The sequence below is a fragment of the Cherax quadricarinatus genome, chromosome 35 (assembly GCF_038502225.1).
Source record: "Cherax quadricarinatus isolate ZL_2023a chromosome 35, ASM3850222v1, whole genome shotgun sequence".
NCBI lineage: Eukaryota > Metazoa > Arthropoda > Malacostraca > Decapoda > Parastacidae > Cherax > Cherax quadricarinatus.
Genome location: NC_091326.1, coordinates 21059106 through 21084307, shown reverse-complemented (window position 1 = coordinate 21084307; position 25202 = coordinate 21059106). Strand labels below are relative to the sequence as shown.

The window sequence follows — 25202 nt, the reverse complement described above, 5'->3', positions numbered from 1 at the left end:
AATTTGTTATCATTCTAACTGCAGCCTTTTGTTGGGTAATTAGTGGTCTGAGATGGTTAATTGTTGTTGAGCCCCATGCACAAATTCCATAGGTGAGATAGGGGTAAATAAGAGAGTGATATAGGGCCAGGAGGGCTGACTGTGGAGCACAGTACCGTATCTTCGATAGTATGCCTACAGTCTTGGAAATTTTTTTAGAAATTTGTTGTACATGTGTATGAAATTTGAGTCTATTATCAAGGTGGATTCCTAAGAATTTTCCCTCTGTTAGCTTTGTGATAGGTGATCTGTTTATCATTATGTTAAGAGGGACATCTGTAGCTCTGTTACCAAACTGAATGAAGTAGGTTTTGTCAATGTTTAGTGTAAGTTTGTTAGTCCTCATCCAGGTAGATATTTTCTGTAATTCGGTATTTACAGTATTGGCTAGCGTGACTGGGCTCGGGTAGGAGAAGACGTATGTAGTGTCATCTGCAAATAGTGTGGGTTTGAGTAATTGCGAAGCATTTGGTAGGTCATTTATGTATAGGAGAAAGAGAAGAGGGCCAAGGACACTTCCCTGTGGGACACCAACTGTAATTGGTTGTGCAGAAGAGTTTGCCCCATTTGCGTACACATATTAGCTTCTGTTGCTGAGGTATGACTTGAGGTAGTTGAGGGAGTGCCCTCTTATACCATAGTGTGACAATTTTACGTGGAGCAAGTCATGGTCAACTGTATCAAAAGCTTTACGTAAGTCAATGAAGATTCCCAGTGGGACTTCTTTTTTCTCTATTGCAGTGTATATATGTTCTAGCATGTGTATAATAGCATCATTAGTATTTTTATTAGGCCTGAATCCAAATTGGCAGGGGTTGAGTATGTTTTGGGAGATAAGGTAGGAGTAGATTCGTTTATGAATTAATTTTTCGAAGATTTTTGAGAGAGGGTGTAAGTTGGATATTGGCCTATAGTTATTCAACTCTGTTTGGTCTCCTCCTTTGTGGATCGGGGTGACCCTTGCTATTTTGAGTACTGTAGGGAAGGTGGAGGATTCAATGGATTTGTTAAAGAGTGTTGCAATGATTGGTGATAGCACTTGTGACACTTTTTTGTATATAAAGGGTGGTAAGGTATTTAAATCTCCTGCCTTGTTTTTAATGCGTTGATAATAAGGGAGACTTCGTATGGGTTAGTCGGAGCTAGGAACAGTGTGTTCGGGTAGTTGCCGGTGAGGTAGTCATTTGGTGGGGTATCTGAGCTTGGGATTTTATTGGCAAGGTTTTGTCCTATAGTGGAGAAGAAATCATTGAGTCTGTTTGCTGTTTCTGTTGGTGGGAGTTGGGGTTCATCTGATTTTGCTAATTTTATTTCGCTATTTCGTGATATCTTTTTTGTTCCCAGAATTTCTGATAGGGTTTTCCAGGTCGTTTTTATATCACCTCATAAGTTGGATAATCTGTTCTCATAATACAATTTTTTTGCCCTTCTTATCAGGCTGGTTAGGATTGACAAGTAACGTTTTGTTTGGTCTCTGGTTATGTGACCCATTCTGTACTGTTTTTCATATTGGTGTTTTGTATTTATGGATTTGAGAATGCTGGGTGTTAGCCAGGGACTGTTCAGTCTCTTAGCTGTCATCTGTTTAGTTTTTTTAGGGCAGTGCTTGTTATAGAGGTATTGGGTCTTTTTTAGAAAATTATTAATACATTCGTCAATATCTGTATAGATTTCTAGCTCAGTGTGCCAGTCAATGTTTGCTACTGCTGTTGTGAAGTTATTAATGGCTGCCTCATTGTGAAGTCTGAAGGTGACTTTAGTAGTGTCTTGGGGTAGTTTACCAAGAGTTGTTATGAGGAAAGTAGGGTAGTGGTCTGTGGTATTATCTGTAATTATGCCTGATTTTAAAGGGGATATGGTGTTGGTCCAGATGTGGTCAAGTAGGGAAACACTAGTCTCTGTAACTCTTGTAGGTTTTGTTACTGTTGGTAGCAACATACAGTTACTCATTGTGTTTGTGAATTCAGTAACGTGTGGGTCCTGGTCTTGCAGGAGATTTATATTGAAGTCACCTGAGAGTAGTAAGTGATCTTTGTTCATGCGTGCATCAGTTATCATACTTCCTAGGTTTTGACTAAATTGGCTAATGTTTGACTGTGGAACTCTGTAGATGTTTATCAATGTGAGAGGTTTTTGTAGGTATTTGGATTTGAATTTGGCTATTATATATTATTATATATTAAGCCAACTGTACAGTCTCTAAAGTGGTTGTAAAAATAAAATTAGGAGTTACAATGAATATAAGTGAATTGAATATCATATTAGTACATGCTATATGACTTTTATCAAGTTTAATTATTTTAAGAATTACAGGTTGGATAATCATTATACATAATGAGGAGTACAGATAATGAGAATAAGAATACATATTGTTTTCAATATGTTTGTGGCAATGAGAATATGGATAAACAGTTTTCTCATATTTAGCTGATGTTGGGATATGTTAGGGAGAGAGGGTACTATTTTTCACAGTAGAGTGTAGGCACTGTACTTCCCCCCTTCAGATCTAAAGTCTAATTAACCAGTTTTCTCGAATACTTTCTTCATATAAACACTACCTAGCTCATACTCCATCAGCATGTTGTCATAAAAACCGCTTGCCTCTACTCATTTTCAGTATTACAAATATGTAATATGACTATATAAACTGTATTAAAGAAGTGTAAACAACTTCCTATAAAATAGTAGTAGACTTCTATTAAAGCTTTCCAATAGACCACTGGGTGATACTAAAGAGACAGAGAACTATACCACACACTTACCAGGCATCTGATGCTCAGCTTCTTTGATGAGGATTGCACATGTCAAGTTGGTCACAAACACCACCAAATTTGCCAGTAAAACTCCAATAGTGTGTCCTGATACTGTCCTGCAGAAAAACATTACAGCATTTGTTTAGGTTATTTTGAAACATATAAGTGAACAGTATTTAGATAAGGCTAAAGAGGTTTTTGTGGCATTTATGGATTTGGAAAAGGCATATGACAGGGTGGATAGGGAGGCAATGTGGCAGATGTATGGTGTAGGAGGTAGGTTACTGAAAGCAGTGAAGAGTTTTTAGGAGGATAGTGAGGCTCAAGTTAGAGTATGTAGGAAAGAGGGAAATTATTTCCCAGTAAAAGTAGGCATTAGACAAGGATGTGTGATGTCACCATAGTTGTTTAATATATTTATAGATGGGGTTGAAAGATAGGGTCTTGGCAAGAGGCATGGAGTTAAAAGATAAAGAATCACACATAAAGTGGGAGTTGTCACAGTTGCTCTTTGCTGATGACACTGTGCTCTTGGGAAATTCTGAAGAGAAGTTGCAGAGGTTGGTGGATGAATTTGGTAGGGTATGCAAAAGAAGAAAATTAAAAGTGAATACAGGAAAGAGTAAGGTTATGAGGATAACAAAAAGATTAGGTGATGAAAGATTAGATATCAGATTGGAGGGAGAGAGTATGGAGGAGGTGAATGTATTCATATATTTGGGAGTGGATGTGTCAGCGGATGGGTCTATGAAAGATGAGGTGAATCATAGAATTGATGAGGGGAAAAGGGTGAGTGGTGCACTTAGGAGTGTGTGGAGACAAAGAACTTTGTCCTTGGAGGCAAAGAGGGGAATGTATGAGAGTATAGTTTTACCAATGCTCTTATATGGGTGTGAAGCACGGGTGATGAATGTTGCAGTGAGGAGAAGGCTGGAGGCAGTGGAGATGTCATGTCTGAGGGCAATGTGTGGTGTGAATATAATGCAGAGAATTCATAGTTTGGAAGTTAGGAGGAGGTGCGGGATTACCAAAACTGTTGTCCAGAGGGCTGAGGAATGGTTGTTGAGGTGGTTCAGACATGTAGAGAGAATGGAGCGAAACAGAATGACTTCAAGAGTGTATCAGTCTGTAGTGGAAGGAAGGTGGGGTAGGGGTCGGCCTAGGAAAGTTTGGAGGGAGGGGGTAAAGGAGGTTTTGTGTGCGAGGGGCTTGGACTTCCAGCAGGCATGCGTGAGCGTGTTTGATAGGAGTGAATGGAGACAAATGGTTTTTAATACTTGACGTGCTGTTGGAGTGTGAGCAAAGTAACATTTATGAAGGGATTCAGGGAAACCGGCAGGCCGGACTTGAGTCCTGGAGATGGGAAGTACAGTGCCTGCACTCTGAAGGAGGGGTGTTAATGTTGCAGTTTAAAAACTGTAGTGTAAAGCACCCTTCTGGCAAGACAGTGATGGAGTGAATGATGGTGAAAGTTTTTCTTTTTCGGGCCACCCTGCCTTGGTGAGAATCGGCCAGTGTGTTAATAATAAAAAATAATTTTTTTCTATTCCTAATTAGTTGGGAGTTGACACAGTTACTTTTGCTGATGATACTGTGCTTCTGGGAGATTCTAAAGAAAAGTTGCAAAGGTTAGTAGATGAGTTTGGGAGTGTGTGTAAAGGTAGAAAGTTGAAATTGAACACAGATAAGAGTAAGGTGATGAGGGTATCAAATGATTTAGATAAAGAAAAATTGGATATCACATTGGAGAGAGGGAATAAGGAAGAAGTGAATGTTTTCAGATATTTGGGAGATTACGTGTCAGTGGAGGGGTTTATTAAGGATGAGGTTAACCATAGAATTGATGAAGGAAAAAAGGTGAGTGGTGCACTGAGGTATCTGTGGAGACAAAAAACGTTATCTATGGAGGCAAAGAAGGGAATGTATGAAAGTATAGTAGTACCAACACTCTTACTTGGGTGTGAAGCATGGGTTGTAAATGCTGCAGCGAGGAGGCAGCTGGAGCAATAATATGCAGAGAATTTGGAGTGTGGAAATTAGGAGGAGGTGTAGAGTTACTAAAAGTATTAGTCAGAGGACTGAAGAGGGGTTGTTGAGGTGGTTTGGTCATTTAGAGAGAATGGATCAAAGTAGAATGACTTGGAGAGCATATAAATCTGTTGGGAAAGGAAGGAGGGGTAGGGGTTGTCCTCAAAAAAGGTTGGAGGGAGGGAGTAAAGAAGGTTTTGTGGGCGAGGGGCTTGGACTTCCAGCAAGCGTGTGTGAGCATGTTAGATAAGAGTAAATGGATACAAATGGTTTGTGGGATGTGATGAAGTGTTGGAGTGTGAGCAGGATAATATTTAGTGAAGGGATTCAGGGAAACCGGTTATTATAGATTTAGCCAGACACGAGTCCTGGAAATGGGAAGTACAATGCCTGCACTTTAACCCTTAAACTGTCCAAATGTAGACCTACGTTTGCACGTATAGTGCTCCAAACGTAGATCTACGTTTTATTTTTCATTCCTTCAAATTTGGCACAACAGGGTTGAGTTGCCTAGAGATGAAAGAATGGGTCTGTGCACTCAGTGTGTGCAGTATTAAAAAAATCTGGGACCAGCTAGTACTTTGTGGGAGCACCAGTTAGAACAAATAGCCTGGCTAACACCAGGGATTCACTGATGCCATGTCGCATTAACACTCCCCTTTTAAGAGGAAAGTAAAAAAAGGTTAGATAAATATATGAGTGTAGGTGGGTGTGAGTTGGACCTGACTAGCTTGTGCTACCAGGTCTGATGTCATGCTCCTTCCTTCAGTGGATGTGACCTGACTAGGTGAGTCATTGATCTAAGCCGAGGGGGGGGTACACGGACCTGCCTTGCATGGGCCAGTAGGCTTGCTGCAGGGTTACTTCTTCCTTATGTTCTTATGTGTCCGGCAGGCTGGCCAGCTGTCTGGCTGGCTTGCTTTGGCTGTCTATATCTCTCTCTGTCTATATCTCTGTCTCACATGTACACATAAGTACAGTTATTATACATAATGTAAATTACCGAGGATAACCCAAAAATTCCAGGCAAAGATAAACAGACAGACAGACAGACAGACAGACAGACATATAGATAGACAGACAGACAAACATGTTTGTGTGTATCAGTGAAAACAAATAAAACAAATAAAGCCAGGGTTCCTGAGTGCCCAGTTATCAAATGTCACCAAATGTCACTGGGCTGTCAACAGATGTCATAACACCATTCTTCAAGGAGTTTCATATATGTATACTCCAGGCAGACAGAAAGACAGATAAGCAGAGACAGACAGGCAGGCAGACAGATAGACAGAAACAGATAGATAGCCAGATAGACAGATAGACAGACAGACATGTTTGTGTCTAACAGTGATAACAAATACAGCGAGGGGTTAGCTAAATACACCTACCATCCGACTTACGACCGAGTTCGGTTCCGAGAAGCCAGTCGTAAGTCGAAATGGACGTAAGTCAAACTTTACTACTGAATATCAACATAACATTTTTGTAATGACTTTATTTTATTGTCTTATTTTGGTATTTCATGTTGTACTTTACTTTTTATGCTGTTAGTACTGTATTTTATACTGTAAGGTTTAGGATAAACACTGTGTACAACACAAACACTTGTTTATTTCCCAGAAATTTGGCATAAAAAACATGGTCATAAGTCAAGTCGTCGTATGTCGAGCAGGTCGTAAGTCAGATGGTAGGTGTACATGAGTGAGTGTGGGTGGGTGTGAGTTGGACCTGACTAGCTTGTGCTATTAGGTCTGATGTCATGCTCCTTCCTTCAGTGGATGTGACCTACTAGGTGGGTCATGGGGGGGACATGGACCTGCCTTGCATGGGCCAGTAGGCCTGCTGCAGTGTTCCTTCTTTCTTATGTATTTGGCCGGCTGGCCGGCTGGCTGGCCGGCTGGCTGGCTGGCTGGCTGGCTTTGGCTAACTTTGGCCATCTCTCTGTCAATATCTCTGTTTATCTATATATCTGTCTCACATGTACACATAAGTACCATTATACACAGTGTAAATTACCTAGGATAACCCAAAAATTCCAAGTAAAAATAGACAGACAGACAAACATGTTTGTGTGTATCAGTGAAAACAAATAAAGCCAGGGCTCCCAAGTGCCCATTTATCAAATGTCACTGGGCTGTCAACAGTTGTCATAACACCATTCTTCAAGGAGTTTCACATATATGTGTACTCTAGACAGACAGAAAAAAAAGATAAGCAGAGCTAGACAGATAAGCAGAGACAGACAGGCTGCCAGATAGACAAAGAGATAGATAGATAGGCAGATAGACAGACAGACAAGACATGTTTGTGTGTAACAGCAATAACAAATACAGCGAGGGTTAGCTGGAGCAGTGGGCATTTATCAAATGTCACAGGGCTGTTAACAGTATGTATAGGGATGCCTTTCATAGCACCATGTTTCAAGGTATACTCCAGCATGTCTAAAACATTGCTGGGACCTACAAATACTTTGGATATACTTCTAGACAACAGTAAATAGCCCAGGCAGGTGTAAATGTTCACCTGTCAATGTGATTGTGACTATTTGAGTACTATTTCATTACCTAATATTAGTGTCAGAACAAAGATTGGCTATGAAATCACAAGAACTATTATAAATTGTAATTATCCAAACATAAAAAATATATAAATTAAAATAAAAATGAGAAAAAAGGTATATAGGCAACACTTCTGCAAGCGGCAGGAGTCGATGTTGCCGTCAGGTGAGCATCCACAGCCAACTTGCAGTCTTATATCTTGGTAAGTACTGACCCTAAATTTTTTTTATCCTATAACATGTAGAAAAATGTGCTCTTTATTTAAAAAAAAAAAGATTTTTTAATTTTTCCATATATTCGGAGTGCTACAAGAGTGAATGTAGCTCAACGTTTGGACAGTTTAAGGATTAAAGGGATACTGGAAGTTTGGAGGGACTTCTAAACTGTCATATCTGAGTGCCTCTGCAAAGACAGTGATTACGTATGAGTGAGGAGAAAGTGTTGAATAATAATGAAAGTATTTTCTTTTTGGGGATTTTCTTTCTTTTTGGGTCACCTTGCCTCAGAAAAAATAAGGTACTGTACTGTATGTACATATATGCAAATGGAGTCAACTCCACTATCCAGCCTGTAGCTGTTGGAGTGCCCCAGGGTAGTGTCCTAGGCCCACTCCTCTAACTCATCTACATCAATGACCTCCCCAATACATCCTAACTCCTTAACCTCTTGACTGTTTCAGTCATATATATACGTCTTACGAGCCACCGTGTTTGACATATTTATACGCATAAATGCTAGCGACTTCAAATCAAGCAGGAGAGGGCTGGTAGGCCTACATGAGAGAGAATGGGTCTGAGTGGTGAGTGTGCACACCGTGAAAAAATCTGGGACTCAGTGGTGCGTTGTGGGAACACCATCTTGGTAGTCCATTTTCACCATGCCTCGCGGTAAGAAGTACCTCACTCCTCGGCGGATTGGAGGTCTTTTGTTCCCAAGTGATAGCGCTAACAGCGATGGAAGTGTCAGTGAAAGTGAATTCCATGGTTTTCAAGTGGGTGTGACCAAAAACAGTGCCCAGGATAACATAATTAGTGATGAAAAGCCAGATGACCCACGACCTTCCACCTCTGGTGCTGGGCTGGCTCGTTCATGTTCACCTGTACCAGGATGAAAGAGAAAACTATTTGCCCATGTACAAGACTCAGATGTGAGCAGTGAAAGTGATAGTGATTTCAAAGCTATTGAAAGCAGTTCTAGTTGTGACAGTGAGGGTGAATATTCCCCAATGAAGCGGCAATATATACGGTGTAGCATGCGGTCTGGTAGTGTGTCATATGCTGTTCCAAGGGGAAGGAGTAAATCTCAGAGCACATCCTGTGGCCCTACACCATGAACTGAGAGTGAAGATGACATATTGTTACGATGGGTATGAATGATGTGAGTGAGGCAGCAGGTGGTGGTGGTGATAGTGATGGTGGCATGAGTCATGTGGCACCAGCAGCAGGTCACGCTACTACCAACGCTGCTGACTCTGCACAACCACAACCAGCCTCACCCAACCCCACACTCCCACAACATCTACCACAACCTGCACAACCACGTTTCAATATCCAGAACCCACCAGCTGACTGCATCTGGGATTGGCAGCAAGGTGACGAGTTTGTTCCCAGTCCCCATTACTTTGATGAAACACAAAGTGGAATACGGCCATCATGTACACTTGGGAACTATGTCACTGAACTGGAATGCTTTCAGTTGTTCTTCGATGAACCCCTGATGGACATAATTGTCAGGGAAAGCAATACATACTATGAGTACACCATGGCAAACACAATTCTTTCACCAAGATCATGCTTGCACCAGTGGAAGGACACAACTGTGGCAGAGATGTATCTGTTCTTTGCCACAATAATGTTTATGCCACATGTGTATAAGCACAGTATCAACACATACTGGTCGACAGACCGCCTGATTTCAACCCCAGCTTTCAGTGACATTATACCAGTGAATAGATTTGTGCTACTGTTATGTATGCTACACTTTTCAGACAAAACAAGGCCTGACAGAAGTGACAGAAGTGACAGAAATGTGTTTATGTGCCTGAAACAAAAGTGCTGTATGTATTTTTATCCCTTCAGGAAGCTTGTTATTGATGAGTCATTGATTTTGTTCAAAGGAAGACTCTCATTCAAGCAGTATATACCAAGCAAGAGGAAACGCTTTGGTATACAGTTATTTGTGCTGTGTGATTGCAAAAGTGGTCTGGTTTTAGATATAATTGTGTACATTGTCAGTAAAACATTGCAAGATACCAGGAAGTTACTGGGTATCTCTGGTGATGTGGTTAGAACAATGATGAACCATATCTTGGTAAGGGGCATATTTTATACACTGACAACTGGTACACAAGCCCTTTACTCAGTGATTTCTTGCGAGTGAACATGACAGATGTGTGTGGCACAGTGCGTAGAAATCTTAAGCATATGCCTAGGTTAGACACTGGCACTCATAGAGGTGAAGTTCAGGTGTTTGCTGTCAATGACATCATGGCATTTCGATGGCATGACAAACGCGATGTCACACTGTTGACATCAGTTCACCGAAACGAAATGGTAGACATTGGCAAGCAGAACAGAGACCAATGAACCCATTGTAAAACCTGCAGCTGTGATGGATTACAACCTCAATATGCAGTTAGTGGACAAATGTGACATGCAGATTGGGTTTGCTGATTGTGTTTGCAAGAGTTATAAGTGGTACATAAAACTCTTTTTCCATCTTCTTGACATTTCCATGCTGAATGCTTATAATATGTATAAGTTGAAGAACAAAAACAAACCCAAATATGGTGAATTTTGTTTGTCAGTCATCAGACAAATAATATTCAAGTACTAAGGAACAACACTTGCAATAGACCAGTGCCCACGAAATTATCAACACATGTCATCTCGTCTGAGGCCTGGTGATCACTACCCCATACCACTGCTTGCTACTGCTCTCAAGAAAAATGCTCAGAAGAGGTGTTTTGTTTGTGGACATACCACAAAATGCCCACAAAAATGCAGAGACACTCGTTTTATGTGTGAGGAGTGTAAAATATCATTGTGCTTATACCCATGTTTCAAAGAATTCCACAAGCTGCAGCAGTTCTAGAAAAGTGTCCAGTGATTGTACATATGTATATATATTATAGAACAATCGTAATAAACAATTTTTTATATTGTTATTTGTGTAAACAAGTTTTATAAACATTATGACAATACTAATGATTTTGCTATAATTGTGTTACATTCAACAAGTGTATATATGAACACTGCACCATACTTTGGTCTCACAGGCCACAAAAGTTATGTGAAAAAATAAAATAGTGAAAAAAAACAAGAAACCTTTGAATGAAAGTAAACCAAAGTTTACCGGGTGAGCGGCAGTCGCTGCTGTTGCCATATGTGGCTCATTTTCTGCAAACTTCACGCCTCTATATCTCAGTAAGTACTGATGGCGAAAAAAATTTTTTTTTGGACTAAAACAATCAGAAAAATAATCTTAACATTTTCTTAAGAAAAATTAATTTTTATTTTTAATATCTTGCGACACCAGGAGACACTTTAGGATTGGGGCTTGCGACAGTCAAAGGGTTAAACCAGTTCTATTCGCAGATGACACTACTTATGTTTACTCCCATTCAAACCCAGCTATACTTAGAGACACTGTAAACAATGAGCTGCTAAAAATATATACCTGGATGATGACCAACAAACTCACTCTCAACATGGACAAAACATACTTCAGGTTGTTTGGAAACAGCCTTAAATATCCAACTTATATCGATAAATGGTTCCCCTTTATCAAGACACACTGAGGGTAAATTTCTAGGTCTTCTCCTTGATTGTAATCTCAAATTTCATTCTCACATCCAACATATCTCCAAGAAAACTTCCAAATCAGTGGCATCCTTTCCAAGATACAATACTATGTATCACAAACAACTCTCTTTACCCAATACCTTTCTTTAATATATCCTTACTACTACCGGCCCTTATTTATCCTACTTGTGGTGCTCCAACCAAGTAGTTCAGGAGATTCCAAAACATCGGACTGGTACCATCTGCCCAGGATTACCTACATCGTCTTTAACATCAGAGATCCATCCAGGGCCTTACCTACTCCTGCCCAAACACAGCACCAGAACCAACGGCCACTTTTATATTTAAATTTTAAGTAAAATCCACGAAAGACAATATTCTTATTATTCCTAGAGTTGTTTCTTTATTTATATATTTTTCCATTAGGTTTTTGCTCAGATGGTGAAGGATAATACAAGTCAAAGTTTTTCTGCTGTGTTTATTTTGCTCCCTTTACACCCAGGATAGCAGGCCTTTGAGAACCTGGGTTGTAATACCACTCCTCTCATCCAGCCCATGGACCAGCAGATCATTTCTAACAGCAGTGTTTCAGAGGTGCTTTGAAGTGACCTCAGAAAAACAAAAGTTTCTCTTTTCAACTACAGTAATGCATACAGGAGAAGGGGTTACCAGACCAATGCTCCTGGCATTTTAGTCACCTCTTACGACACACATGGCTTATGGAGGAAGAATTCTGTTCCACTTCCCCATGGAGAAAGGAGTAAATGTGCTAACCAAATAAAGGTCACCGATAATGGAAGATATGGAGAAGTTGTTGGTTTTGTGGATCACCAAAAAACAATTAGCATGAGATAGGGTTGCGGAGTCGATGATTTGTGAGAAGGCAAGGCAGCTGGATGTGGATCTTGTAAAGAAAATGCCTGGAACAAGTGCTGCTGTTAGTGAATTTAGGGCCAGCAAAGGCTAGTTCAACAGATTCAAGAAGCGAAGTGGAATACACAGTGTGGTAAGGCATGGGGAGGCTGCAAGTTCTGACAAATGTACGGCTGAAAAATTTGTGCAGGAATTCAAGGGGAACACAGAGGCTGAAGGATTCCTTCCCCAACAAGTGTTCAATTGTGACGAAACAGGCCTCTTTTGGAAGAAAATACCAAAGAGGACCTACATTATGCAGGAGGAAAAAGCACTGCCAGGACACAAGCCTATGAAAGACAGGCTTCCTCTTTTGTTCTGTGCTAATGCTAATGGGGATTTCAAAGTGAAGCTTTTACTGGTGTATCACTGTGAAAATCCCAGAGTGTTCAAGAAAAACAATGTCGTCAAGAACAGATTGTGTGTGATGTGGAAAGCTAATAATAAGGCATGGGTCACAAGGCACGTTTTCAAAGAGTGGGTCAATGATGTGTTTGGCCCCAGTGTGAAAAAATACCTCCTGGAAAAGAAATTGCCACTTAAGTGCCTCCTGGTACTGGACAATGCTCCTGCTCATCCTCCAGACTTGGAAGACCACTTGTTCAGAGACTTCCGTTTTATAACAGTGAAGTTCTTGTCTCCTAACGCCACTTGTGGCATGCAAAGAGTACGTAACCTTCATTCGGCGCATGTACACACCCTCATTAAAAGGCTACCTCCCCAACCAGCAAACCAGAAACTAAGGGTCGGATGATCAGGACCCCATCATCAGATCAGTGTCTAGGTTCAAGCAATCATAATGTGGATCAGGCAATTGTAACGGTGACGTGGTTACCACGCATGTTTTTACCCTTGTCATTTCCATTCTAAAGCTGGTTGAAGCACGGTAGTCTGCTGTTCTATTGGCAGCTTCTTTGCCTTGATTACCGTGGCATGCACTAATACCTATTGCTGTACATAGTGTATATAGTGTATATATTGCTGTTTATACTTGGCGAAGGATAATACAAGTCACTTTTTCTGCTGTGTTTATTTTGCTCCCTTTACACACAGGATAGCAGGCCTCTGAGAACCTGGGTTGTAATACCACTCCTCTCATCCAGCCCATAGGCCAGCAGATCATTTCTAACTTCAAAAAACTCTACACAAAAGCAGTGTTTCAGAGGTGCTTTGAAGTGACCTCGGACACTCATTTGACCCTAAGAGAGTGTGAGGGAAAAGTGGGTTATAAGTGGGGTTAGGGTTGTTCAGGCAACCAGGAACCATTAGCGAGTTATGTCGCACACTTCCCTCTGGCGGGCTGGGGCAAAACTCTAGTTCCTGGTGTCTGATGTGCTTCAATTTCTACTCCTGGTAGTAATGACCTTACCTGGTGTGGGTTGAAGTTTGGAGAGTCACTTCACCTCTACTCTTCTCCTGATCAGGTAAGGTGATCTACCAGGAGCATTACTGTTCATTGTTTTCTTTTGTTTGTGGTTACCAGTAATGATTTTGGCATTTAATACCACTCTTTTTCATTCTTAAATGTTATATTTGCATAACCATTGGTAACCAGTTTATTTTTTCTAATACCAGCTCTGCTCCTGGCATGGTCATCCAGGGTAAACGCCAGATAAGGGAGCAAGGTACTTGTTAATTGGACTAATTAACATTGTCCGACTACTACCGGCCCTTATTTATCTTACTTGTGGTGCTCCAACCAAGTAGTTCAGGAGATTCCAAAACATCGGACTGGTACCATCTGCCCAGGATTACCTATCTCTCTCACCCCCCCCCCATTAGTCCATTATATTGAGGTTGACTGTACAGTATTGCACAGGTCATTCATTATCTAGCAATTAGTTATTCACCATTCTACATTATCCAGCAGTTCTGTTCAATCTAGCACCTAAATAGAAAATGTGGAAAATGAATATGCAACAATAAGGGACAATTAAAAAAAAAGTGTGATCATTTGGTGTTGTTGAAAACTTAGCACAGACCCTTCCTGAGGGAGCCATTATTGATGATCAACTGTACTATGAGATAATGCTTTTAACTTTTAGAATATAAAAGGGACACAATATGGGTTTTAAAGAAACATATGCAGTACACAAAATACTTTTTACTTGCCTCCACCTTGTTGGCTGGTATCGATCCTCAGTGCTTCGCACAATCTGAAAAATGTGGAAAACATTATTTATATATAGTTCTGTACTGTATGTTTTTTAACACATTAGCCATTTTCCACCATGAAAGTAATAAATTTTTTAACAGTGTCTATCTCCCACCAAGGTAGGGTGACCCAAAAAAAGAAACACTTTGACCATTATTTACTCTATCACTGTTTTTCAAGAGGTGAGCAGACACTACAGCTCAGATGAAAAATTAAGATTTGACTTGGTGACCATCAGGGCCCTAGTGGTAGTTCGCACTGTGTGGCTGTGTGCCTTCCTAAGAAGGTAAATTATACTAACACGTATATATAAACTCTTCATGGGGAAGTGAAACAGAATTCTTCCTCCAAAAGCCATGCATGTCGTAAGAGGCGACTAAAATGCTGGGAGCAAGAGGCTAGTAACCCCTTCTCCTGTATATATTACTAAAGTTAAAAAGAGAAACTTTCGTTTTTTCTCTTTGGGGCACCCTGCCTCAGTGGGATACTGCTGGTTTGTTGAAAGAAGTATACATAAACTGTATTGTACTAAGTTAAGAGTAGAATATACTGTCTAGATTGTTGTCTGCAAATATGTATTTCCTTTAAGATTAAGATGTTTATTTTGACAAGTTACAAGGTTGTACAAAGGAATATAATAGTTGGGTGTACATGCCAAAAGCCCCTTTGTATGCAGAGCATTTTGGGCAAGCTTAACCCTTTCAGGGTCAACAGGCCCTCTCAGAGACTTGTTCTCAGGGTCGCCCAAATTTCAAAAAAAAAAAAAATTATTTTTTCTTATGAAAAGATAGAGAATCTTTTCCCAATCATAATGACACCAAAAGTATGAAATTTGATGGAAAACTTACGGAATTATGCTCTCGCGAAGTTAGCGATCTTGACGATGTTTGCGCATTGGTGATTTTGCCCACTTTGAGCCCTATTTTTGGCCAATTCCACTGTACTAGTTCACAAAAATCATGAATATTTCGCTAGAATGAGTGCAAGAAACCACCCATTTACCTATTTCAACTATCCAATACAGTGGTCAGAATTTAGCAAATTTGCCAATTTCACACAAATTTCAAAAGATGCCAATTTCCAAATAGGGTCCAGAATAAACAAGAAAGACATTCCTAGCACTAAAATGACATTTCCTCTGTTCATTAGTCATGTCCCAACGCCCCTCTTACATTCTTTTGCTTTCCACTTTGAATTTTTATTCTCACAAAAAATAGAAGATTTACTGTTATGCAGACTACTGCATTAGTTTAAAAAATGGTATAAATAATATTGGCGCACTTGTGAAAGAATATTAGACTCACCAGTTGACGTGTATTGCACGCTTAGCATGATTTGTTTACTTTTGAACTTTGGTAAAAATCGAACATTTCTGCTACTTTGAGCTCAATTTCAAGGTACTTTTCATTGTAAAATCAGTCAAAATCATCTCAATTTCTGTAATATGTCTTCATTCTATAGAATGAGACCAGAAAAACTAGAATACAACAATAAATACTATACAAAAATACAGTGCAAAGTCGCTGTTTTAATCCAAAAACACGGTCAAATTTTTTTTTTTCTCATTATGCACTGTGTGCTGCAGGATTTTTTTTATACTGCGCACACTGACCACATAGACCCATTCTTTCATATGTAGGCCTACCAGCTTTCTCTCACTAGATTTGAGGGCGCTAGAATTTGGGCGTACTAGTACGTCAAAAACCCTGGTGCGTAAGCCGTACTAGTACGGCCAAAACCCTGAAAGGGTTAAAGATTAACTTAAGATTAGGAAGGTGATAATATATAGTTCATATGGTCATTAGATGAGGTACAGTGAGTACAGGAGAATTGAATATTCTATAAGGTAATGCTACATGGCTTTGATAAGTCTAGTAGAGACTTATTACACTATTGAATTAGTTAATAAAGATTACAGTATTACAATGTACCAATTTAAAACAATTTACAATGTGATGTATTACAGTTTAGTACTATTTAAAACAATGAAATTTGGTATTACAATGGAACAATATACATTATGATGTACTGTATTACACTCTAGTACTGTACTTACAGCTTAACTAGAACACTGACCAACACTCAACCTACAGATATCTTCCTTTCTTGTTAATCTGCAACCAAACTAGTCTTTACAATTGTTGGGTTTGAATGTTTTATATTAATATGGATAATTTTGAAGGATTAGTGGGGACTAATGTTCAGAGGGACATTTAAATTATGATGTTTATCCACTTCTGGAAAATCTGCTAGGGAATAAGTTTTAGCAAATGTTTCCCTTTTAAAGTTACTCTACCTTGGTGAGAAAATTGCCGAGATGGTAAAAAAAAAAAAAAAAAGATAATTCATGAGGAATTAATAAAACTATTGCAAATAGCCAGAGCAGGTTAATCAAAGATGACCCATTCATGCAACACATGGTTGCAGTCACAAGAGAGGAAGAACTACAAGTGTAACTTGTTTAATATTCAAATTATGAATGTTACCTCATGTTTACATTTCATATTCAAATCTTTACTGCCAAAAAGAAAAGCTTACAATGATTACAAAAAATAAGTGTCATGTGAGTCACTGACTCACATGGGTGGATCTGACACACTCAGTAACTGAGAGACAAGGTGAAATAATGTTCCAATGACTAGTGCACAAGGGTTAAGGTACAGTGGAACTCCAGTTTTCGTACTTAATCCATTCCAGAGCGTTGTTCTAAATCCAAAACGTACGAAAACCGAATTAATATTTCCCATAAGAAATAATGTAAATACAATTAATCCGTTCCAGACACCCAAAAATATTAACAAAAAATAAATTAAGTTAGTAAGAGAACTAGGCATTAAAAAACACAATGAAAAGTAAAATACATACACAGTACAGAGAAAACAAAATGTTTTCCTTCCACTGACTACCACCCCTCCATAGCATATCAAAAATTCATGTTTATATGCTATGTAACGTGTTCCTTATATAATTTTGAAGAAAATATCATAGATGGATTAATGAAAATGACTACATTAATGTAAAATAAGCCATATAATGTGCCCAAGAGTGAGTCATGAACATATGAGTGGCCCAGGCAAACGTGTCTGATATGTACAATTTCCGGATGAAGGTGCGAAATCTGGACCAAAGTTTCGCCCAAAAAAGTGTTCTAAATCCAAATTGTATGATATGCAGACCACACGAAAACTGGAGTTCCATTGTGTATGTAGAATAATACATAAGAAATCACATCAATTATAAAGTAGTGGGCTAACCAGAGATAAACCACAAGAGAATAACAATTATTACATATTATTATTATTAATGAGGAAGAGCCAGTTGTGAGTGTGGGGGAAGTTCGTGAGGCAGTGGTAGAATGAAAGGGGGTAAGGCAGCTGGGAATGATGGTATAAAGATAGAAATGTTAAAAGCAGGTGGGGATATAGTTTTGGAGTAGTTGGTGCTATTATTTAATAAATGTATGGAAGAAGGTAAGGTACCTAGGGATTGGCAGAGAGCATGCATAGTTCCTTTGTATAATGGCAAAGGGGACAAAAGAGAGTGCAGATGGATTTATGAAGGATGAGATAAATCATAGAATTGATGAGAGAAAAAAGGCGAGTGGTGCATTGAGGTATATGTAGAGACAAAAAAACGTTATCTATGGCAGCAAAAAAGGGAATGTATAAAAGTATAGTAGTACCAACACTCTTATATGGCTGTGAAGCTTGGGTTGTAAATGCTGCAGCAAAGAGATGGTTGGAGGCAGTGGAGATGTCCTGTCTAAGGGTAATGTTATTTTTTTTATTTTTTATTATCACACCGGCCGATTCCCACCAAGGCAGGGTGGCCCGAAAAAGAAAAACTTTCACCATCATTCACTCCATCACTGTCTTGCCAGAAGGGTGCTTTACACTACAGTTTTTAAACTGCAACATTAACACCCCTCCTTCAGAGTGCAGGCACTGTACTTCCCATCTCCAGAACTCAAGTCCGGCCTGCCGGTTTCCCTGAATCCCTTCATAAATGTTACTTTGCTCACACTCCAACAGCACGTCAAGTATTAAAAACCATTTGTCTCCATTCACTCCTATCAAACACGCTCACGCATGCCTGCTGGAAGTCCAAGCCCCTCGCACACAAAACCTCCTTTACCCCCTCCCTCCAACCCTTCCTAGGCCGACCCCTACCCCGCCTTCCTTCCACTACAGACTGATACACTCTTGAAGTCATTCTGTTTCGCTCCATTCTCTCTACATGTCCGAACCACCTCAACAACCCTTCCTCAGCCCTCTGGACAACAGTTTTGGTAATCCCGCACCTCCTCCTAACTTCCAAACTACGAATTCTCTGCATTATATTCACACCACACATTGCCCTCAGACATGACATCTCCACTGCCTCCAGCCTTCTCCTCGCTGCAACATTCATCACCCACGCTTCACACCCATATAAGAGCGTTGGTAAAACTATACTCTCATACATTCCCCTCTTTGCCTCCAAGGACAAAGTTCTTTGTCTCCACAGACTCCTAAGTGCACCACTCACTCTTTTTCCCTCATCAATTCTATGATTCACCTCATCTTTCATAGACCCATCCGCTGACACGTCCACTCCCAAATATCTGAATACGTTCACCTCCTCCATACTCTCTCCCTCCAATCTGATATTCAATCTTTCATCACCTAATCTTTTTGTTATCCTCATAACCTTACTCTTTCCTGTATTCACCTTTAATTTTCTTCTTTTGCACCCCCTACCAAATTCATCCACCAATCTCTGCAACTTCTCTTCAGAATCTCCCAAGAGCACAGTGTCATCAGGGCAATGTGTGGTGTAAATATTATGCAGAAAATTCGGAGTGTGGAAATTAGGAGAAGGTGTGGAGTTAATAAAAGTATTAGTCAAGAGGGCTGAAGAGGGGTTGTTGAGGTGGTTTGGTCATTTAGAGAAAATGGATCAAAGTAGAATGACATGGAGAGCGTATAAATCTGTAGGGGAAGGAAGGCGGGGTAGGGGTCGTCCTCAAAAAGGTTGGAAGGAAGGGGTAAAGGAGGTTTTGTGGGCGAGGGGCTTGGTCTTCCAGCAAGCATGTGTGAGCATGTTAGATAGGAGTGAATGGAGATGAATGGTATTTGGGACCTGACGAGCTGTTGGAGTGTGAGTAGGGTAATATTTAGTGAATGGATTCAGGGAAACCGGTTATTTTTATATAGCCGGACTTGAGTCCTGGAAATGAGAAGTACAATGTCTGCACTCTAAAGGAGGGGTTTGGGATATTGGCACTTTGGAGGGATATCTTGTGTATCTTTATACATATATGCTTCTAAACTGTTGTATTCTGGGCACCTCTGCAAAAACAGTGATTACGTGTGAGTGAGGTGAAAGTGCTGAATGATGATGAAAGTACAGTGGACCCCCGCTTAACGATCGCCTCCAAATGCGACCAATTATGTAAGTGTATTTATGTAAGTGCGTTTGTACGTGTATGTTTGGGGGTCTGAAATGGACTAATCTACTTCACAATATTCCTTATGGGAAAAAATTCGGTCAGTACTGGCACCTGAACATACTACTGAAATGAAAAAAGTTCGTTAACCGGGGGTCCACTGTATTTTCTTTTGGGGGATTTTCTTTCTTTTTGGGTCACCCTGCCTCAGTGGGAGACGGCCAACTTTAAAAAAAAAAAAAAAAAAAAAAGTCTCTTGAGTATACCTGGTAAAGTGTATGGTACAGTTATTATTGAAAGAATTAAGAGTAAGATGGATGGCAGGATAGCAGATGAATAAGAAGGCTTTAGGATAGGTAGGGGGTGTGAACACAAAGTACTTGCAGTGAAACATATAGGTGAACAGTATTTAGATAAGGGTAAAGAGGTTTTCATGGCATTTATGGATTTAGAAAAGGCATATGACAGGGTGGATAGGGGGGGCAATGTGGCAGATGTTGTAGGTATATGGAATAGGAGGTAGGTTACTGAAAGCAGTGAAGAGTTTTTATGAGGATAGTAAGGCTCAGGTTAGAGTATGTAGGAGAGAGGGAGATTATTTCCCAGTAAAAGTAGGCCTTAGACAAGGATGTGTGATGTCACCGTGGTTTTTCAATAGAGTATTTATACATAGGTTGTAAGAGAAGTGAATACGCGGGTCTTGGCAAGAGATGTGGGGCTAGATGATAAAGAATCTAACACAAAGTGGGAGTTGTCACAGTTCCTTTTTGCTGATGACACTGTGCTTTAGGGAGATTCTGAAGAGAAGCTGCAGAGGTTGGTAGATAAGTTTGGTAGGGTATGAAAAAAGAAAATTAAAAGTGAATATAGGAAAGAATAAGGTGATAACAAAAAGATTAGGTGACGAAAGACTGGATATCAGATTGGAGGGAGAGAGTATGGAAAAGGTGAATGTATTCAGATATTTAGGAGTGGATGTGTCAGCAGATGGGTCTATGAAGGATGAGGTGAATCACAAAATTGATGAGGGGAAAAGGGTGAGTGGTGTACCTAGGAGTCTGTGGAGACAAAGTACTTTGTCTGTGGAAGCAAAGAGGAGAACGTATGAGAGTATAGTTATAATAACACTCTTATATGGGTGTGAAGCATGGATGGTGAATACTGCAAGAAGAAGGCTGGAGACAGTGGACATGTCATGTCTAAGGGCAATGTGTGGTGTAAATATAATGCAGAGAATTCATAGTCTGGAAATTAGGAGGAGGTGCGGGATTACCAAAACTATTATCCAGAGGGCTGAGGAGGGGTTGTTGAGGTGGTTCAGACATGTAGAGAGGCTGGAAAAAAGTAGAATGACTTCAAGAGTGTTTAAATATGTAGTGGAGGGAAGGTGGGGTAGGGGTCGGCCTTGGAAAGGTCGGAGGGAGGGAGTAAAGGAGGTTTTATGTGTGAAGGGCTTGAACTTCTAGCAAGTATGCGTGAGTGTATCTGATAGGAGTGAATGGAGACAAATGGTTTTTAATACCTGACGTGCTGTTGGAGTGTGAGCAATGTAACATTTATGAAGGGATTCAGGGAAACTGGCAGGCTGGACTTGAGTCCAGAAAAACTGATCAGCTAATAACAAAACATACAGTTGACAACTTCATTCATCTTGGACATCTAATTATACAGGCTATATACATTTAAGCCCAACTCTGCAAGGGTAAGATTTACATATGCAGAATGTTTATCGTCTTTGGGTGGATCGAATTCTTCTGCAATAGCTAACACATGCCTTGACTGAGGGAGATCTGAACAAGTATCTACAAAAGATACAGCTACATTCACTAGTGACTGTGGAATTACTAACTGGTATACTCTTCTGCTTGGAGTACCCAACTTGGCTGTTCGATACAGTAATTCTTGACTCATGACGAAGTCACTAATGGGTGCTGGTGGCTTCACAGTCAGAATAAGGTCTTCCTGGAGCAGGAATCGAATCACACCAGACCACATGGGATCGGATCTTTCTTACTGGAGGAATGAACAAACTCGGTGGAGTGGATGACTCTCCCCGGTTGAAAAAAGTAACGCTATAACACGCAATATAAGCAAGGGAGAACGGATCTACTATCTCTCACTGCAAGCACAGGGGAAAAGAAATGAACATGGTCGACAATACTGGTATTCAATCTGAGTCACACACAGTGACACGAGGTATCAAATATAAAGAAGCTACACTTACAAACATTAACAACATGTAAAAGTTACTCGAGAAACAACTTCTTACATTGCAAGGATTACTGTCAACTAGGATGGGATCACCATCTGGAACACTAGGAACAACAATAGACACTCTAGTGAGTACACTAGCCCCAACAGAGACGTCTTTCTGCAACGGGTTGCGACATCAGCAAGAGATGACATTACTAGTTTCAAGTAATCGTTTTCTGACAAGGCGTCCCCTGTGGAGAAACTACTACTTGAACTAGCAGACATTGCAGAGATAGGCTGAGCACTCAAGGCAATCTGAGTGTCCTCGGACGCTTGAGGCAACGGAACACTATCCTGCATGTCTGAAGGTGTAGGTGGGACACAGATGGGAGTGACAGAGTTACTAGTGCCTGACTGCTTTGCTACGTTAATAAGCAATGCATGGATCTATAGGGACTTAATCTGAACTTCACATTTTGCAACACTTTAACAAATCTCAGATACAAGCTGTGAGAACAAACACATTGCTCAAGGGTTAGGTATTGTCTTTCAGTCAGTATGGGAATATTGGTACTGTGGACTGATTCGTATTGACTTTGACTGGCATGATACACTAAGTGAACATTCAAAAGTGACTGGGACATCTTCTCAGGGAACTTACTCAAGGACATGAAAGCAAGAATAATAAATGGAATATATGACACAATAAGCTGAAATGGGAGAAAAAAAAAATGCTTAACTATTCTGCATAAGTAAAGAAAATTGACGTCACACTGTAAGCAAGGAAAACTCACATGAGAAAAGAATTACTCAACTGGATAAAAAACACTTTGAAAATCAAGAGAAATTTTACTTTACTCAAATCAAATTTACTCAAATTTACTTTAAAGTGAATTAATGGCACAGTGAGTTGTCTTTACTCTCAATTCAATAAAGAAATTCAACAAAAAATGATAAATCAAACAAAAATGATAAAATGGAATCAATAAATCTTGTGCAAAATTAAAACAAACTGGGAAAGCAATTCTATCTAAAAAAAATAAAATGACACACAAGAATAAAATATTATGCACAGAACAAGGAATGTGAAACTGAAATCACAGAATATTGCACTGAAATAAACTGTAGCAATATTGCAAATAACAATTTCTAATCAAAAGTACTGCACAACACAACACTACATAAAAATTTCTGAAAGAAAAAAATTAATGGCAGCACAATGTTTACACAAGAATTATTGCAATAATAAAAAAAATACACACACAATAAAATGCAGTTTACAAAAACAATAAAAAAAATGATCAAGGAATGAACTGATTGAACACTTTAACTCTTAATTGCAGCTTAAGCAACACTTACTGAACAAGCAAAAGAATGATTTACTTTAAAAAAAGTTAAAAATTGCACTAAGAGTGAATTTGTTCAATGAAATATGAAAAATAATAAAGGGCAAAAATTACAAAACAGAGAAAGGTTAACACTCACAATAAGGCAGGAACACAACACATCAATATATGCACAATACTATGAGAATTTTTTTGCAATGAGGCTTGGGGGTGTGAAAAATTGGAAAATAATTGTCTTGCTTCAAACAAAATAATGGCTGTGGAGATAAGACAAATTAGACACTGGCTAAAAAAAAAAAGAATTAATACAAGAACGTTCAACACACAGAGAAAAAAAAATGGCAAATGAATTAAAAAAAAAAGCAAGAATACACAAATGCTGGGAGAAAAAAAAATAACTGAGACAACACTGAGTTGTGATGCAGAATATAAGATTACAAGTTACTGAATTACTTCACTGTATAAATTACTAGGCAAGGAACACAATACTGTGAACACAAGATAATTGTGAAGTGTAAACACAAGTTTATACTGCTTGTATATTGCACACAACAAGGAAAAACATTGAAGTACTTACTTCAAGTACAGTATATAAAAAAGAATTAACACAACATAACAGACATAAAAACAAAGCACGAAAATTAACACTGAAGAAAGAGAAAAAATACTGCAAACAGGATATAATGAACACCGATCAAGAGTCACTGAAAAGAAATGTCACTCATGAATCACTGCAAAATTGTCTCAACACTCACAAATGTCTCTATAAAAATATTATCACTGTAGCGACATTGGTGGAGAATGAGAGTAGTACATGAGGTAGAGGAAGGTTGGTTGTAGCTGGTGCGGCACTCCACTACTCTCAACACATTGACGCCTCGATGAATTTGCTCTTAAATCGACAATGGACTCACACAGGAGGCTTTTACGTAGGTGCACAGGGTCGAAGGAACACTCTTGTCTCTTGACCCCCTATGTGGTCCGTAAAATATGGTGCTAGAACCCGTGATAGGAGTAAAAAAAAAATACAGTAGTAGTGGGAAGGTGGGCGAGTGCTTGAGGCCGCCGCGCTGAGACACCGCGTGGGCCTATGGAATGAACGGCGTAAGCCACTCGACACCCACACTAGGCACGAAAATATTCTAAGGCGGGCTGGCTTAAAAACCCACAAAATACCACAACACCACAGGGATGATAAAGCACTCAGAACAGCTAGAACTGGAAGCACAAAGCGATGGAGAAGACCGTACCCACATGGCTTGCTTAAGTACTGGGTTAAGTCACCTGGGTTGGTTGCTGACTGGCTTGGCTTAACCCTTCACACAGACTGGCTTGAGAACTTGCAACGATGAGCACAGCAGGGGTGGAAAGCTGGTTTAGCAGGCAAGGCTGGAACGGTGTAGAGCTGGGCTGGACTCCCCCCCCCCAGACTGGCTTGGTGGCTTGGCTTACTTTGCAAACCCGGGTCAACCCCTCGGAAGTAATGCAAATAAGCAAATAAAACACTAAGACACAAAGACTGACCAGTAAGTAGGAAGCAATAGGCTGGTGAACGCTTGCTCGGGGTAGCTGGCTTGGGATGTTAAGCGTCACCCGTCTCGGGAGGCCTAAAATGTCACAAAATGGCGACCGGCTCAGTAGAAATTTATCTCCAGAAATCGCTGTAATCGCCAGAATTACAGGCCCTCCGCTGGCACCATTTGTAGTGGGGGTTCGTAGGAGATATGATGATTGGAGTAAAACACACTTGTTGGATGGTAACACTTATATTAGCAGAGTATGAAGGGGGAGAGCCCAAATTACCTGTCCTGTCGCCTGCTTGGATTACGGGAAACTGAGGCCCAAACACTCATGCGGGATCACGTGACGTCATACAAACTAGTCATTAGGTCTAGCAAAGGGGTCGTGTATGTAAAACATATGGATGGTACTAACTATGATACTCAGATAAGCTATACAACACATGTAGGGGATCAGCAACTATGCT

General features: G+C 39.9%; 1 protein-coding gene across 3 annotated transcripts in view; it reads right to left on the bottom strand.

Annotated features, from left to right (window-relative positions):
* The window catches only part of LOC128695078 (G protein-coupled receptor 137Ba-like), a 164218-nt gene that overhangs the window by 127211 nt on the left and 11805 nt on the right, over positions 1-25202 (bottom strand). For all 3 annotated transcript variants that reach the window (XM_070091433.1, XM_053785470.2, XM_070091434.1), the window contains 2 exons: positions 14206-14249; positions 2802-2908 (listed from right to left, as the gene is read on the bottom strand). In XM_070091433.1, coding sequence (XP_069947534.1) covers positions 2802-2908; positions 14206-14249 — 151 coding nt within the window. The remainder of the gene's footprint in view (positions 1-2801; positions 2909-14205; positions 14250-25202) is intronic.